This window comes from Trichoplax adhaerens, genomic scaffold (assembly GCF_000150275.1).
Source record: "Trichoplax adhaerens TRIADscaffold_3 genomic scaffold, whole genome shotgun sequence".
In the NCBI taxonomy this organism is placed as follows: domain Eukaryota; kingdom Metazoa; phylum Placozoa; class Uniplacotomia; order Trichoplacea; family Trichoplacidae; genus Trichoplax; species Trichoplax adhaerens.
The window spans coordinates 6,845,161-6,863,447 of record NW_002060945.1 but is presented as its reverse complement, the minus strand read 5'-3'; the positions used below and the strand labels follow the sequence as shown (position 1 = coordinate 6,863,447).

Below are 18,287 nucleotides of genomic sequence, written 5' to 3'. Positions count from 1 at the left end.
TGCCAGTGCACAACTGGACTAGAGTATGGTATATACTTTAGGCCAGCAATATGCCCATAGTAAAACTTGGTGATGAGAGTTTTTGCTATAGCATTCTATCAGTCTCAGTCTGCTCTGTGCCAGAATAGTAACACTTCTACTCAAAACGAGTCCTACACCCTGCTCGTGATACTTTTGTTTCAGTATACGTACAATATATATAAAAGATTGTCCTAGCAGACTAGATGTTTGCAAAGCTTTTACTGAACGGACTGCCTGACGATGCTATTCAGCAACAACTTTCAATGATGATTTATTGACAATTCCACAGCAAATGCTATCTGAAATTATCGAAATTACTCTATCTCTGATAACTTCACTCTAGTTGTTTTGATCGATTGTATTAACTGATTATCTTGAGTACTGAGTTGATTTCAAAGTGCTTAATATAGGGTAGAAATAGATAAGGAGAAATCTTATCAGCTTCAATTAGCTAATCAATATTATTATCTAACCTTCTAAAACTGCTCTACTGTATTTTCGATAAGTTTGGCTGTTTTTATCAGTTGTGTGAACAGATGATCTCCAGTATTATTTAGCACTTAGCAGACTCACAAGTATCATAGTGGAGGAAAAGAGATTTTATCAGTGTCCAACTACAGTAGTAAACACAGCAATAATATTGAACGAGCAATTTAATCGATCTGTCAAATACTATCAGCTCAGTCTAGTTCTTTTATCGCGTTTGTTAACAAATTACAATTATCTAGAGGATTTAGAGAGCATTGAAAGGTATCGTTGTAGATTAAAAGCATTTCAATCAGTGTAGGAGAGAAAAGAGAGAGAAATGCCCTTGTAAATCTCCTCGATCGATATATTTGGAGTATGAACAACAAACCTAGTAGTCTCCTTGAATTTGATCTACAAATGCAATAACGACGACATGTTGAGGACTAAGTTACGCTTGACCATTGAGAGAGACAGATTGGCTACTGACCTCAAGATCAGTCTTTTTAGTGCAGCATTAAGAAGTTTTCGTTTTGACAGCGTTTTACGTCCTTTCCCACAAACTTACATCAGGTTTGGGGAGAAACAGATCGATTCATTGGTAAGTACGGAATTGTAATCACTCTACTACTTATCCTATTACAGACTACATTTAAATACTTGCAGTTATTACAACAATAAAATTAGTTTTAATCAACGCAAAATATTGTAGTCGCAACAAATTATTTCAAGCCTTGAATGGGGTAGCAAATCTCAATAGGCTGATTTGAAGTCAGAGACACTGATGACATTAATAGTGATCGCTTACCACGTACAACAATACTTTACCTCTTAAGATTTAATGACCTGCAAATTCGTATAAAAGGATAAGTTAATCACTTCAATACAAGTAGAGTACGTAAGATAATAATTAATTATCAACAAAATCGCATTATCCACTAGTAACTTTCTGCCTCGTTCATGTTATGACATTTGTAAAATGTAAGATCAACATTTGCTAAACTAAAGTACGTATACTACATCTTCATAAATGTAGAGAGAATCATTTCGTCAAATCCCAGGCATTGGCGAACTACTTCAGGAAGAAACTCGTCTATCGGCTCATTCTATTGAGCTTTTAGAATGGCTACTAGTTGAAGATAGCACTTTCGTACACCTAAAGATCTTACCCAATACTAAGGTTAGTCATATCCTTACCAAAATACTGTACAATATTTACCGTAAATCAAGAAGAATTCTCTATAAGCAGTCCTTACTAGCAGTGCATGATATGTATAACTGGGCGATGCTATCTATGTTTTAGCCGTTAATAATTATTTGATAATTATATACGTATAATTCTTTTCTTATTGGCTCGTATATTCGTACTGCCCAGTTGGAAGAGCTTCTAACCGCAACTGGCTTTCGTAATGGTACCCGCCCTAGCTTAATTTTTGATATAATCTATAAAGGAAAAAGTTCTAGCAGTCGTTTTGACGAACTTAAGAGCCAGTATGGTTCTTTTTATGGATTTCATGGCAGTGGTGTCGAAAATTTCTTCTCCATTCTACATGTTGGTCTTTTATCACATTTAAATAATGTAAGTTGAAATTGCAATTTGTATACGAGTCACGATCAGAAGTAAAAAAAGAACTGTAACTTTTTGTATGAGATATCGCTGATCCTACTGTCTATCAATATTAATAAAGTTGCCATTCTTATGCGATAGAGATCATTATTTGGTGAAGGAACTTATTTATCAACTGATTTGGATGTTTCCTTAAATTTCTCTACGACCGGTTCTACATGGGATAAAAGCATGATTGCCAAATCTATCTCATGTGTTGCTGTTTGTGAAGTTATAAAGCATCCTCGAATTCTTGCAAATCAAAATAAGTAATTGCTGTTTAAATTTGGTGGAGACTATTTAGAGTTATTTTATTTGTAAATTATACATCAAAAGATTTAGTCAAGTATTAAATGTAAATTGTGATTGCTGCTTACTGTGTGACGTAGGAGTGGTACTGAAAAATATGTGATAGTTCAGGATAACGATTGCTTAAAGGTCAAATTTTTATTAATTTATCCCGCTGCAAGTAGTCCAAGGCAAGTTGTATACATTTGCATTTACATGATTTCATTCTTTTAGTGAAGGAAATTCGACTAAATTAAATATTCTGTCATTTACAGCAATGGCCGATGTACTGTAGCCCGACCTTTCTACGTTAGATACATCTTCATCGTTATTTTATCAATGTATTTTGTTGCATTAATTTGGATTGGCTTTTCATCCAAGCGTAATATTGTCCGATATTAGATAAACTGCTCCTTTGACTAAGGTTAGCCATCGTCTAATGTGACTTTTAATAATTATAACGAAGTACTTTGCCATAACAAAATATAACAGTTCACTTCATAGCACGCCAATTTTCAAACGTCTATAATCAACTATTCCTAGTGGAATGTGCTTCTTGTGCTCTTCTCGTAAATGCACTGTTATTATAGTTACTTTATTATGATTCAATGTGCAATGCCATACCAAAACCTTGACAATTGAAATCTGTGGTAAAAGAGAAAAAAGATGGGCATCTGGATAATAAGATTGTATTTATACTGCACTATTATAGGGGAAGATCATGTTCCCTCCATTATGCAGATTGCGCACTGAAAACGAAGCCTTCATCGAAGCAGTTGGCATGATTGTATACTGTAGCGTTTATTTGTACACATACGCGTATATAGCATATTTTTTTAATAATTCCCGATGTATATGCGCGTATGCATGTAGTAATTTATTTGTACGTGTACACTTTATGGGATGATCGTTTATGCGTACAAGCATGACCTAAATAGAAGGAGAACTAATCATTAACAAACCTGATGATTGAATATTCAGGCTATGATTATTCTAATGAAATACTTCCTAATCGCCCTGATTACGACAAGAGCTAATTTGTTACCCATTATAGCCAAAGAAGTGTTCTATGGCTCAAACTCTTTCTCGTCTTATTTATATAAATATTTACCGATATACAGTATTATACCATATCCATATATTGTTATAATATATGGGCGAATAGGATGATTGGTTTTAAGTCGTTTTCCTACAAGAACTACCAGCGTTATATACTGATGCTTGATTGTGTAATTATTTATACAATAAATAATTTCAACGGGAATAATTCATCACATACTCGTATATCCACGTCAGCATGCTAGAAACCGTCATTTGAATGTACGCATGTCAATACGCAAAATAGGCATTGTTTTTCTATGAATTAATAGACTCTTGTACAGGATTTATAAAGCAAATTATTACTCGATTTGCAAAATTTAAATAAACTCAGTATTTGTTAACGCTGAAATTTTATTTTTACAGATAAATCAATTATTCTAGATTACAGTAGATTTCTATTACTAACAATAATCTTAAATTCTACTGAATTATTGGAAGCATAAATTATGCAATATACAAATTGAATAATTAATGCCTGCAATTTGCGATCTACGAAAATTTTCGCGTATACAGGACTAAATTTTAACATACTGTCAACACTATTCTGTAACACTATACTGGAAAGCAATTATCCATGTTGGAACGAAAATTTTATCCGCACTTGATAATAAAACAAATATACCTTTATGTTCCACATATAGTATATCATTACAAATTCAAGAGTCAATAAAAGGAACTATTTCTAGCTATATACAATAACACTCGGATAGGTAAACTCGAGAAGGGCTATTGAAGTTATAATTTAGATTGCCAAGATTACCGTAGAAATGTTTTCATAGGTAAAAGTGTAAGAATTGAAGTCGTTCATTACCTCCGTAGATTGATAACCATTTAAATTTTACAAACGATAGCTATAATTAAGGTACTTATATGCAAAGATCTAAAAAAAGATTTTACAGTACTGATACACTATATATTAAATATTTTTTGGTGGCAATAAAACTATGCGAGATATGCTATTTACGAAAAAGGAAACGTCGCTATTTGTATGGAAATTAGAGTTGGCCAAGATATTCAATTATCCATTAGTTGGCAATCCAGTCCATAATTCCTTTAATTGTACCGCACATTCTAAATCTCGCAATGCCGCTTTCGCCTCATCGTCACAACTTTTATGCTTTCGTCTGGCTTGTCGGATAATGGCTTCAGCTCCAGCTTCTAGAAAAGTATTGCAATATTCCCTAGATCTTGCCACTATGTTACGAATAGCTAAGCATCCTTGTTTCTATCGTGTGAAATCAAGAGCACATGAAGCTTATTTTTTTCAAATAGCAATAGGACATATGCGACAAGAGAAGAATTTTTTATTTATATTAACCTGTACGCTTTCTACATCTTCATGAATTTTCATAGCTTTTAAAATGAAATCAGCACCACCACATGATATAATCTCTGCACAGTGTTGCGGATGTCTCAATGCAAGTGATGCGAAAACTGCACAGGCTTGCTCTGCAATATGCATATGTTTAGGATGCCTATCCATAGCGGCTATTATTAACGATACGCAGCTAGAATTTACTATTGCGATCTTGACATCGTCATTGCCAGAGATTGCACGAAGTAGAAAACATGATCTTGCGGCAATCATCTACAGTATTTAGTTCAATAATCAATTTATCAGAGTAACATAATAGAGTCTATATACAATACTGCGAGATACTTCATATAGTATATACTGTAGACGATATAAAAATTCTACAGTATTATCATCATAGAACGATTACTTTATTCCATCGGAATTCCTTGCTACTAGTGTTACCGTACTGCACATCACAGCCAACTCCGGACTAATACGAGTAAGCTATCGATTAGTTAGCACCTACCGATTCATCCATTCTTTCTGCTAGGGCTTGTGTTACCAATTTTAATCCGCCTAAATCAACAACTTGTTGGCAATATTCATTCCTAACCGCTAATTTAGCAATTGTAGAGCAAATTTCACAATAGATGGTTGTATCTTGGTAATGTAACTTAATGACTTCGATTAAGAGTTCAAGACCATTACATTCACTAGCTATCATTTTAGCATGTTCGTGAGCCTTGCCAAAGGGCACTCTTATATCGTCATCTAAAGTTAACGTACGGAGTGTTGAACATGCTTCTTTAATGACAGCAATTTGAGCCGTAAAATGACGTAAAACCGAAATTAAGTGTTCAATTAAGTCACAGCTAACAAATTTTTGACGATTGCTTTCATGCATAATACACGCAAGGCGAACAACGTTGATTCCGGTTTGCTGTATTAACGAATCATTGAAGTGCATCTTTAAAATTTCCATAATTAATTGAATGCCAACATTATCCATTAAATCTGGTTGGCCATCGATAAGTGAAGCCATGGTACGCAAGGCTATCGAAAGGCTGGAAGGATTGTTGATTACACTTTGGCAAAGTTTATACATGATCGAATAAGCGCCGTTAGCTGCGGCAACATTTCGATAAGCAGCCCCTTGGCATGATTGCTCTTGAAATAATTTGCAAGCATCTTGCAATTTTTCATCATTCTTTTCTTGCAGTTGATTATTTAAGCTATCTTGTATACGTTGTAGTGCAGTTAAAATAGGATGACGAGCTTCAGATCCAGATTGTTGATCATCGGATGCTGTTGCTGCTTGTTTAATAATATTACTTAAATTGACTCCTTGAGATTCAAACTGTTTAATAGCATCCTCTACAGCCTCTTCCGCATCCATCTCGAAATCATCTATATTTTCCTTGACTACGGCGTCAAAAGTTTCTTGTGTAATTCGTTTGGTAGCCATGATTACCGGTTAAGAAGGTTACAGCTAAAACGATGCAGTCTAATGCTGTCTATTAAAATGGAGTCAAAAAGTCCTTGGCTAATAATTGCTGTTTAATCTAGCGCTGGAATCAATATGAATGACCGATTTCCATCAGCAAATCGTCGTCATCAAAAGTATCGGTACCAGTACTGTACTTTGGCTCCATTGGACTTGTTAGGCGAGTTTACTGCGAAGCGATTGTGATGAGTCTAAGTACTGTACTGAACGGCGTGTGAGAGCACCTGGATACAAACGAGTGAAAGTTGTTGCCACAGCGATATGGTAAACACAGCTGCAAAACACGGCTGCGTAGGCACTTGAATTCGCCTGTCACAGACGTACAGGCGTACAGACATGATGGCGTTGCATGACCTCGGCTAGGATTAGTCAGTAAGCCTGAGGTGGAAGGAAATTATTATTATGGTATTTTAAAGACATTGCAAAGCGTTGCCGATGCCTGTAACTAGTACTGTGTCTACTAGAAATGAGGTTGTTTCTAGAGGGTCTTTACTGTACTACTGTGGAATGGAGACAGTAATTGTTTATTTACAGATGCAACCATCTGAATGAATGTTTTTTGGATACTTCTCTGAAAGTGTTTTACTAAAATCGTCGTGTTTGCATATTTTTTTTCTTACTAGACATGTTCACAAGGGCATAATGCACCAGTAGAACAGTTTCAGTGAAGTGTACAGTACACAACAAACATTTATTCTGATAATTATGTATGTATGGCGTAGGTGTAAAGATCAGGTTTGGTCCTTTTTTAGTCGCCAAACATTAACAGAATCGTACTTGTATTCCATAATCATGCGTCAATTACGCTATATGATACTGCAATAAATAAAAGCTCGTAGCATGTACAAAATTGTGAAACTTATGACTGGATGATGTCGGTATCGTTTATTTTTTACAGTCTAAAAGCTGTATACTCGGTGAGCGTATACCTTTTATAAGTTATGGATAAACCTCGACTATTTCAATCGTACGACAGTATGATTCTTGTTTCGATCATCCTATTGACGTAGCTTTCGCCTACGTACAATTTGTGTATTATTAAAATTGAGATTTTTAGACATAATAACCCATGAATAATATCGATCATCGTTCCATACAGAAAAAATCTTGTTGGCTCAACACTTGCTGTCAGATACGATGCGATTAATACATTTTCACTGTATGGAATAAATCAATAAAATAAAAGGAAATGAGTTTGTATGATTGGAATATTGTGTATTTTGGCCCTTGTCCAGTTGGGGTGATCCATTTGACCATCACAGTTCACATTTGTAACATTTCCTTTCCCCTGTTGGTTGATGAATGGAGAGGAAACATGCGCATGATCAAGATGATGTTTCATTGGTTGATGAATTACTCTTAGCCAATGAAAAAATAGCGCCATAATTTGAAAATTTCACTCGTCACAGTTCACGCGGTTGGTTGACTGTACCGTACGTAAATAGAGTCACACGCCCCTTGCTGGACTGTCACACTACCGTATGGAGGATGACCTGACCAGGTATTCTTTTTGTATAGATCAGACTGAAGTACATCAACGTTTAGACACACACTACAGACGGCAGCTGAAGCGAAGACAGGTCGTGCTGTGCCTGTCATTTTGCTGACGCAATCCATTGAACAAGACCTTAGCTACACAATCTTCTGACTGCTGTGTATGGGCTAGTATCCATACTGGTGGTGGCTGATCGCGACGGTTGGAACTGAAAATTGTTTGCTCCCTTGGCTAACTGCTCACTCCTAGTGTCACTCTTACCCTGGTCACCTTACAGCAAGTAGAAAATAGTTTAGTTCGCCTGTGTGTTACATTATTTTGGACCAAATTGGCGAGAAAAAGATTGTAGAATTATTAACCTTGGTTGGTAGACGACTTATCCATTTCCTAGACTAATTCATTTTCAAATTGCAATCAAAATGACTTCTTACAAGAACGTAATCTACTCGGATAAATACTTTGACGAAAATTTCGAATACAGGTGAGGAAAATGTTGTCAATCAGTTGCAAATTGCAATTCACCTGTCCAGAAAGGATGACGCTTGTAATGATGACAATCGTGATTGCATGTGACGGTAGAACAGTTGAACAAATTCACTTGCGTCAAGCGATAGTTGACCCTCAGCAAGTCAATCTCACTGTATGACGGTTGAGCAGATGAGATTTGGATTGAGTCGCCATTGCCTGCAGATGGCGAGCAATTAATTCTCTCTCTCTCTACCCTTGGATCCAAACTTTATTTGAATAAACTGAACAAAGTTGCACCGTCAATTTGATCTCCTTAATAGTGGTAGTATACTTGCTAATAGGGAAGATTTGTTTTGATTTCCAATCGATGGCTACTCTTATAGTCTTAGTAGTTGGAGATTTGCAATAAGGAATTACTTTTTCACTGATTCTAGTTCTAATTCGTATCGTGCTCGATCGTGGTGCAGCTTGGGCAATATAGCACTTGAACAGCCACTTTTTCGCTTGTCTGCTGATTCTAACTTCAACGTATCCATTAATCTTTTCTCGCTACTTTTGACTTGTTGTGCAAATAGACTTCAATCATCACTTATTCACTTGCGAATGGATCAATAACTTGAATGTATTTACTGATCTTTGCTACTAATCTTTGACTTGGTGTGCAATACTTGAATGCTAACTTGTTCACTTACCGACCGATTCTAAAATAACACTTTTAAACACAGTCGACCGCCTAATCCTTATCGCGAGTTTTTACTTGTTGTGCAACGGATTACGTTTCAACTTGCCACAACTATAAAAGACTCAAGCGATACCTACCCTAGAGAACTAACTCAATAGTTTCATCATCCTTACTCCAATAGTCACCTTTCACTTATCAACTAATTCAACTTATAACTTGAACGTATCTTACTAAACGTCTTAAGTACTTGACTTGTTGTAAAGTATAATAGACTACTTTCTCAATTAGCGATATGTATATCTTTTATAGACATGTTATCCTGCCAAAGGATATTGCAAAGAAAGTACCCAAGGATCATTTAATGACTGAAGATGAATGGCGGGGTATTGGTGTTCAGCAATCCAAGGGCTGGATTCATTATATGAAACATGGCCCAGGTAAAGTATTTGGACTAGACTAATATTGTATCTTTATCATTTTATCTTGAACTAAACAACAAACGATAGTATCATATTAGGTACATTGTGTATAGTAATCTCCTTGCTTAGTTTAGCGCTTTTCTTCAATGCAGTATGTGCATATTACAAAAGTGGTATCACAGTAGTGCAGTTGCAGCTTTATTACATGAATTGAATTTTATTGATTTATACGGTTGCAAGATAGAATTTGGACTACGATATAGTTATAGTATATGTGCACTACAAATAAAAGAAAGAAAAGATTACGATACCAGATACAATTTCAGCGATGGTAAGACATGATCAAATTGAACAGATGAAAGTAAAACATATTATATCACCAGAAAAGTTTTGTGACCCATAACAAAATTGGATACATTAAAATTATTATGACTATTAACTATGAACATACCTTGCGGTAAAATAACCTTTAACCCACATGTATGTACTGTCCAGTTGTGTACTGTACATTAGCAATATCATGGCCATATTAACTGGAAATCGTATTGCATATATTTGATTACTATTATTTCCAACTCTTTCGGTTATACCAAATTGTATTAATCAAAAACACTTTATCATTTACAGAACCACACGTTTTGCTATTCAGAAGGCCTCTATCAATATCCAACAATTAAATAAGAAGCCGTAGATATTAATCGAAATTTCACTACAGGACCTGGAATCCTGTACTACTAGCATGTACTGTACATTTAACTGAAAGATCTACAGCTTCATTCTTGATGATTTGGTTATCTTTCAAATTTATGTGTGTTATATATAGCAAAAGTTGATATGTAAATTCTTGACGCTAACTTTATCACGAATTTATGAATTTGGCATCAAGACAAGAACATACAATATCTGATACTTAAGATATTAATTTCAATTCTAACAATAATGTTAAAGTTCTACAGTGAACAATAAATACTGTGTCACTGTAGCTTTTTAACATGATTATGCATTACAGCACTGTAATCTGAAAGTATTTATAAAACCTTATTTTAGTACCTGTGTAATTAGGTTATGGTTACCTGTAGCTTGTAATATCATGAATTGTGTTGTGCTTGGTTAGCTATACATTGGATATAGTCTGCAATATTTTTTCATTCGAACATGTGATTGTTGTCGATTTGTCAACGATTTAATTATTTTCGAATGACCCTTATGATTATTACTGCTTGTATGGGTATGCAGCTAATAAAATAAGTTAATGTTAATAACCGTCACTATTGATCGGGCTTCTTGAATTGCCTTATACTATTTTACGACTATAGAAGAAAGTATGGATGCTACTCGATATTTACGAATGTCGAGATTATAATGTACGGAAGGATATGCAGATACGAAGATACTCGTATCTATCCTTGGAGAGACTTCACTGTAGAAATAATCATATAGCAATTAACAGTCGATTGCGCCGCCTTTCCATACTCGCATGATCCTAACTTTATATGGTGGAAAGAACGCAATTATTCGACTACAATTCATAATCACATTTACATGGTAATACTATATTAATTCGTGAATAAATACTCTTTAAGCTATTTATCTTTTGATTCATTGCCAGATATATTGTTCGATAATTTCCTATAAATTTCCAACCTTTATACAGTACGTATAAAGTTTAGTAATTTTACTTTCTCAAGTCCAAATACTTTACTATAAGCATTAATTTCTTGGTCTTATACGAGTACTTTATATATTGTGCATCGCTATAAAATTGCTCATTTCAATCAGCTGGATAGAGAAATATTTCATTCTTAAAAAGTTCAAGTATTGTACGTATGTTATGAAGCTGCAAAAGGAGATTTTGTTGATCACAAAAAATGCCCTACTTGATTATGCAAATTCAGGTTATTAATTGAATGCTATGCTACACTGTAGCTTAAGTGTAAGTCATTATTTTTTTCTCGCTAAAGAGAGGCTATAGATAATCTGGCAGTAGAAGGTCGCGTAGTCAAGTGTGCAACTTGATCTTATGCTAGGCTATTCCTTAGGACTAAAACTATTTTCTGACTTCCGAAGATAGACTATAGGTACCATATGCTGGTAGTAAGTAGTTTGCACCGCTAAATGTGCCCTCCTGCGATAGTACTATCGGATAAAACATGGAAGGTAAATATTGAATAATCATGGTCATCGATAAGGCAGTAGTAGCTTATTTTTGAAGTTTGGCTTAACAAAATTGCATACATGGCGGCAATAAAATGATTGTTCGATATCATTATATCGGCAATATCAAAGCATTGCATGACTACTAATACACTAATAGATTTAATTGTTAAGCAGGCGGTTAATTTCATTTCATCTTACCTTTAAACAAATCATAATACCTCGGTTGGTCTCTTTCTGCTCTCAAGGGTAGGAGCGTCAAAAATCTCTAGCAAAAAGATAATTTGATCAACAATTTTAAGCCACACACGTACACTAATTATCAACGATTGCACCAGTCGAGTACTTTATATATCGAATTTAACATAATATTTCATAAAGAACAAATTTCTAGGGAGCGATCCTTCTACCAAGTGCCCCTGTTGTACTAAGACTTTATCTCAGGCATCTCATAATAAAGTTCTTTCTCGTTAAGCTTCTTAATTGCCTTAGACAGAGGCCTTACGAGCAAATAATCCCGTATACTGCACTGATAAATTTTTTTTAAAACTGACTTTTGCAATCTAGTTGTACGGTAGGCAGCCAGTACCGTATTAAGGTAAATTTGACAATAGTCATGTCCTTTAAAGTAATCATACTCATACTTCTTAGCCTTTATAGCAAATTTAGTCTTCTCATCTACAATATATACAATTCCTATCATTCTACCTAGTTAAGTAATAAAAATCGTTGATTTCGTATATCTTAAAATAACGATTACTTTTAATATCGAATTTATTTTTATATCTTTTCGACAATCTGATTGCTTAGTAGAAATATCACAAGAAATAGCTAGATGTTGCGTTAAGAGAGGTAGAAAGATAAGATAAATGATCGTAGCACTGCACTTTCTGCTATAACAGATGATAGTGTGAAAATAAAGTAAGGCATAATCATACTAATTTATAAAATTTATGACATTAAAAGGGTTAATAGATCAATTTTAGTATTTCTGTAAAGTAAAGAATTGAAATAGGATAGACAAGCGAGTAAAAGTTGATCAACTGACATAATAACTTTGACAATTGTGCTGATACGTCTACTAACAACTTCAATCGTATCTGATAAATGCTTCTACGTGTATATCTACCGATTGCATGAAGAATGTATAAAATTTAACAATTCGCTGAAGAATCGTATCTGCACCGTTAGGTTTCCTATTGCAGAAAAGATCGGTTATACTGCGATAATTTATGAGCTCCAATTTGAGATTTGAATGGAATCGATTTGCTGAACAAACCTTATTGACGTATACAGTACATAAATCTTATGGATATGAATCAATCCTGAAATTTAAATTTCATCCGTAAATTTTCTAAAATTGATGCAAGGATAGCTAATTTATATGCGTAACCCTAATGATTTCTTTGAGTTAATATTAATCAAATCAACTGTAGCGGTAAACCGATTAATATTTTTTAACGATTTACTTCTTAACAATACTGCATTCGCTAGCTAATCTTCCTATTCAGTAGCATTGCCAATGTAGCTATGTAACTATCGCTCGCCAGGAGCCAATTTTGTTCTAGAAAAATATCCATTTTTGTTTTATTATCTCATCTTTGTCAATAATACATCAGTATATGTTATTACGGGTTATAGTAGCAATTTTAGAAACGGATAAAGAAATTTAATGTTTCAGTACCGAATCTGAAGAACAAATTATATACACATTATTCAGATCCAATGATCATTAAAATGCGATTGTAATCTCAATTGATTTGTTTAAATATTATGATATTTGCAATCATAAAAAAGACAAACATGACATCCAACGTTGTACCTAGGCTTGCGAAGTTATTCACAGAATCATTGTATTGTTAGAATGCTGAGAGATTTTTTTGAAACAACTGTTTCAAATGATTATAGATTATTAAACGATACAATAGTTATAATATAATATTATTAATCTTAGATTGATTTGCGTTGTGAATGCGTAAATTTCACGCAAATCAGTCGATGTAGTACGAAATTAATGTCATCATTCGTATATAACAGTATAGGAGATTTATGATAAGAAAAGGTCTAGCAGAGCCTAAAAACTATCTACAGCCTCTGTATCTGCTGTATTACTCAAAAATATCATATTATCAGGAAACTACAATTAAAGGTGTTCAAGGGGATGATCCTTACAAGCACAAATAAATCTAACTGCCTGAAAATATTTAATTTCATTCTAAACAATGTATGATGACGTTTGAGCCTACCCTTCCTTCAGGAAAATGGGTGTGGAAAAAACTTTTGTTCTGTATAAGAAGTTTGAAAATCAGAGATTGATAGTAACATCATACTTCATTGAAGCAGAACAAAAATACAGACCTTTTTATAATGATATTTCACTAAAAATGTTTGTATGACCTGGAATTAGAGATAGCAATAAATCAGTAATTCGAATTTTCTGTCACTGTTCGTTATTTCTCAATCGACTAGCTTATTGGATGTCAAGGTTTGAAGTACATATTGCTATATAACAATTCAAATAACACATCTTCAAGCTTACAGTAACTAAGTTATCAAAAAATACAAGGCAATTCGGAGGAACTACATTGTTCGTGTCAGAGCTATTAAACTTTCGATTAAGCCAAGATGTAGGTTCCAAAAAGAAGCGATCAGCCTCATCAATATATCCAGGTCTATTACTAATATTAAATATAGCACATTTAAATCAGATTTCTCTAGAATACTATAAATTAAAAAAAACGAGAACCAGAATACAATTGTAATTATACCTTGGAAGACAAGTTAAGAACGATAGCTCGATCTTTTTATGAATATAGCTGAATGAAAGTGATTATTTTATTAAGAACAGTTAACATCTTATTAATAACTAAAAATCTGACGTATACATCCAAGTCGCTAAAAATTAATTTTTGCGCTGTCTTTAAATTAGTCCCTGATAATTGACATGCCATTTACTTACCAATAGAACGGTGTAGAGTGGCAAGGCATTAAAAACATTACGGAAAATCTATCAGTGTTATGTCTCTATTGCATATTTACAAAATATTAAAATAGTAAGCCTCAATATGAATACATATAGTTATAGAGTATATAGATTATACAATTTATTTGCTTAGTCTAAGTACATGGAATACCTCGCTTATGGTTCGAATGTGATGAATAGCATCTATTGTGCCTTTTTGATGAATACGACTTGTATATGCCGCTGCAGCGATGTTTGTTGTTAACAAGAATGTAAAAAACCACCAAAATGAATGCCGATTGCGTGTTACAGTCGCGTCTTTAACTTTCCACATAATGCTCAAATATGATCCTATAGATGATAATTATTATATAATAGATCAGTGTACAGTACCGTGGTAAATCTACTGTATCAAGCATAGCTTAATTTTTTACTTTGCATGCAGATTTTCATTGAGGTATCAAGCAATTGATGCACAGTAAGTACTATATTGATTCGGAACTTACCACAAAAACAAAGTACAAACGGTAGAATTGAAAGAATAAATCGAAATTCTTTGTGGCTGAGACAACTGCAAAACAAGAGTTTATTTTCAACGCAAGCTATTAACGGAACATTTTTTGAAATTAAGTAGAAACACCAACGATGAACAGATTATAAATTAAAGATTTTCGAAATCCTAAAGTTGTTATGAGTTTGAATACCTATGTATGAGGATATCCCACAATATAATCCAAATTAGAAAACGTTGACGAACGTCAGATTTTAAAACTCCGCCAATGAAAGGGATTGTTAACGTTCCGGCAACCACAAAAAAGCCTTGGCTGAAATACCTAAAATATAAGAATAAAGTAATTTTGTTTTGCCAACATGCTTTGAACCATAAAGTACATGCAATAAGAAAGCAATGTTAACAATCACTGCGAAATATGACTGTTACCAGTGCCAGGGGTTGCTGCCATAGAATTTCCCAATATTTTGAAAGACGTTGTAATACAAGAAGTTGTATTGAACAAACACAAGCTGCCAAAAAACAAATGATAAATTTATTGGAGTATTCGCAATGCTGCCAATTAGCAGCTATTAGAGGAAACAAAATACGATTAGTTATCTCCGAAAATTAACCATATGATGTCACGAACCTGCTTGTAGAATATGTAATCAATAATTAATGACAAGCAGAGAAAGATCGAGCTAGAATCGTTTTCCAAATATAATTTTGAGTATATGCATTTCATGTGGTTAAAATTTAGGAAACTAATATTATTAAGTAGGATAAAAGAATATAGATAAACTTACGCAATGGGTATAACGTCCACAATTAAAAATTTACTTATGTTTTTAGCATGCCATATCATATGCCATATACACAACGGCAACCATATTATTGCTGAAGTTGGCCTAACGATGAAAGCAATGGCAGCGAACGATAGAGCTATTTTACAACTAGGACTCCTATAATCATTATACAGATAATTAATATATTGGTTTTTAAACTGCAATAAATCATCATTACTCTTTATCGTTTTTCCAAGGCCATGGCCAATAACAGAACCCAATAATGGTAATTATAGTTTCCAAGGAATTGGTTAGAGTTCGCGTGATACAGTAAAAGTTAAACCAGGATATTAAAGAGCAACATAGCTATTCATAAATGAGTAAAAGAAATTACCGTTGTGACTGGTTTAATGTAGTTAGAATGATATTAAATTTGAAATAGTTCTATAGGATACAGTCCATCGAGCTGCACTATTATCAAAAAATATTTCCGCCAGTTTGTAAATGTGTAAGTCACCCACAGCGGCGAATATTGATTGTAAAAGGCGTGGTGAATATATCTGTTGGTAAGCAATGTCAAATTATATTATTAATGGCACTCACAGTTAATAACACATTACATGTAAAACCAATCGATAAACTAAAGTACATGGTCTCAACGAATTTAAATTGTAGTTATTGGTACATGCAACATCACAATATACACAAAAAATTTTCTAAACCTACATCACACTCACCATAATGAACCCTTGGTCGATGTTAAGAAAGGCTAATAATTCATATAAAAAGGAAAATAGCATCGGATACGAAAATCCACGTATACGCTCCGTCCATTCCCAAGATAAATAACCGTAAGTAAGACAAGTTAAGGAATAAAAATTTTAACTCATTAAATACTACGTTATCTTTACTATAACCCTTACAAAGGATGGTGCAATTTTAAATTTATTCACTAAATTATGGCACCGGACCCAAGCACCCTATCCAGTAATGTACTTATTACTTGAATGGATAACTTTTTCGAGAGTAACTGTGTCTCTAGCAAAAATGTATATTACTGCGAAGACATAAGCATTATAAGCTTTAATTCAACGATGGAATACTTCTTGGATATCCAAACGTATGATAGTGTGCAACTTCTAAACTCTGCCAGTATTCATCAGGAACATAAGAAGTTTGTATACAGCATGCATTGACTGCTCGGAAAGCAATCAAAGCAATTAGTAGTAGCTTTGGATTATGGAAAATTCTATTCCAGCCATCATTGTCAAGTGAGGCTTTCTTTGCCACCTTTTCGCTAAACGATATGGGAGCTATTTTTCTTTTCTTGACAGTGCTAGACATTATTTTTCTCTTCCTTTCCACAGTATCTAGATAATTGTATAATTGAAAGTTTATGAGACATTCTAATTAGGACGATATGCTAACCTGACGAACATCATCATACATAATCCAGTTTATGACAGTAAGATCATGCATTACTGTAGTCTAGGACTAAACGATAAGCTATATGTTCGTACATTAGCTCTATCTATAATTTGTTTTGTATTAATACAGCCCTTTAAGTTATGGTAATTATTATCGCTACTTTCTAACATAAGATATCGAGATCATTGTTTATTAAGTACCGTTGTATTTCTGTAATGGAAAGTAACATTGCTTGCAAAATCGCATACCAAATGCACTACTACTGTAATTAGTGACTTTGTCATGGTAAGGGGTCTTCATGCAACTGACTATGGTGATGACATCCAATAGTATTAGAATAATGTTCTAGTAAATATTAATACACTATGTTAAGGAATGTAGCAATTATCGCAATGCTAGTGCCAGCAATCGATTTTCAATCAAACTCAAACGCGCGAACTATCCCAGATGAATAAAAATACAACTACAAGCTGTAGAATTAAGCCAGTGTAATAAAATAATATTAGATCTTCTATTAACATCACTAACAGCAAATAATTCTCAACAAATACAGTCTCAATTATACTACATTGGTATGATATCGATACCTGCATAAGAAACTGATCTACATCATCCTCTACGCGTATACCAGTAACGGATTGTCAACTATCGTTCAAAATCTAGATGTGCAACCCCGGTGAACATTATGAGCTGAATACGTCCAGTAGTAGCGATTGAATCCATGCCATAAAATACAGTAATAGGCTTACTCGAGTATCATTTGTCCATTTATTATTCTCTATGACTTATTAGCCGAAGACTTGTACAGTAATTTGGTGTTAGGATATTGATAACGATGGGCACATTAGCCTGTTGGATGAACATTAAGAGCTGAATAAGTCCAGTAGCAACGATTGAATTCATGTCATAAAATACAGTAATAGGCTTACTCGAGCACTATTTGTTCATTTATCATTCTCTATTACTTATTAGCCGAACACTTGTACAGTAATTTCATGTTAGGATATTGACAGTGATGGGCACATTTGCCTGCAGCAATAAAAGTAGATTGGTAAAAAGTTTATGGAAATAATGTAATGCAGAATTTGGACTAGCTGTAATACGAGTAATTTGGAAGTT

At 33.9% G+C, this 18,287-nt stretch overlaps 4 protein-coding genes across 4 annotated transcripts; 2 read left to right on the top strand and 2 right to left on the bottom strand.

Moving 5' to 3' along the window:
• Positions 1 to 922: 922 nt before the first annotated feature.
• Positions 923 to 2,365, top strand: TRIADDRAFT_54753 (uncharacterized protein; the record flags this gene model as incomplete). The annotated part of the gene is made up of 4 exons (XM_002111078.1): positions 923 to 1,087; positions 1,523 to 1,666; positions 1,862 to 2,065; positions 2,195 to 2,365. The coding sequence occupies 4 exons, from the start codon at positions 923 to 925 to the stop codon at positions 2,363 to 2,365; spliced, it is 684 nt and encodes a 227-aa protein (XP_002111114.1).
• Positions 2,366 to 4,499: 2,134 nt separating this feature from the next.
• On the bottom strand, positions 4,500 to 6,243 carry TRIADDRAFT_54752 (uncharacterized protein; the record flags this gene model as incomplete). The annotated part of the gene is made up of 3 exons (XM_002110555.1): positions 4,500 to 4,706; positions 4,800 to 5,069; positions 5,305 to 6,243. 3 exons carry the CDS (start codon positions 6,241 to 6,243, stop codon positions 4,500 to 4,502), a joined length of 1,416 nt encoding a protein of 471 aa, XP_002110591.1.
• Positions 6,244 to 8,196: 1,953 nt separating this feature from the next.
• TRIADDRAFT_21990 (uncharacterized protein) lies at positions 8,197 to 10,023 on the top strand (the record flags this gene model as incomplete). The annotated part of the gene is made up of 3 exons (XM_002111077.1): positions 8,197 to 8,258; positions 9,237 to 9,364; positions 9,974 to 10,023. The coding sequence occupies 3 exons, from the start codon at positions 8,197 to 8,199 to the stop codon at positions 10,021 to 10,023; spliced, it is 240 nt and encodes a 79-aa protein (XP_002111113.1).
• A 1,370-nt stretch (positions 10,024 to 11,393) lies between these two features.
• TRIADDRAFT_54751 (uncharacterized protein) lies at positions 11,394 to 17,219 on the bottom strand (the record flags this gene model as incomplete). The annotated part of the gene is made up of 13 exons (XM_002110554.1): positions 11,394 to 11,482; positions 11,702 to 11,768; positions 13,747 to 13,785; positions 13,859 to 13,897; positions 14,040 to 14,178; positions 14,269 to 14,316; positions 14,460 to 14,524; positions 14,635 to 14,813; positions 14,969 to 15,033; positions 15,167 to 15,295; positions 15,762 to 15,917; positions 16,478 to 16,509; positions 17,169 to 17,219. 13 exons carry the CDS (start codon positions 17,217 to 17,219, stop codon positions 11,394 to 11,396), a joined length of 1,098 nt encoding a protein of 365 aa, XP_002110590.1.
• Positions 17,220 to 18,287: the final 1,068 nt, after the last annotated feature.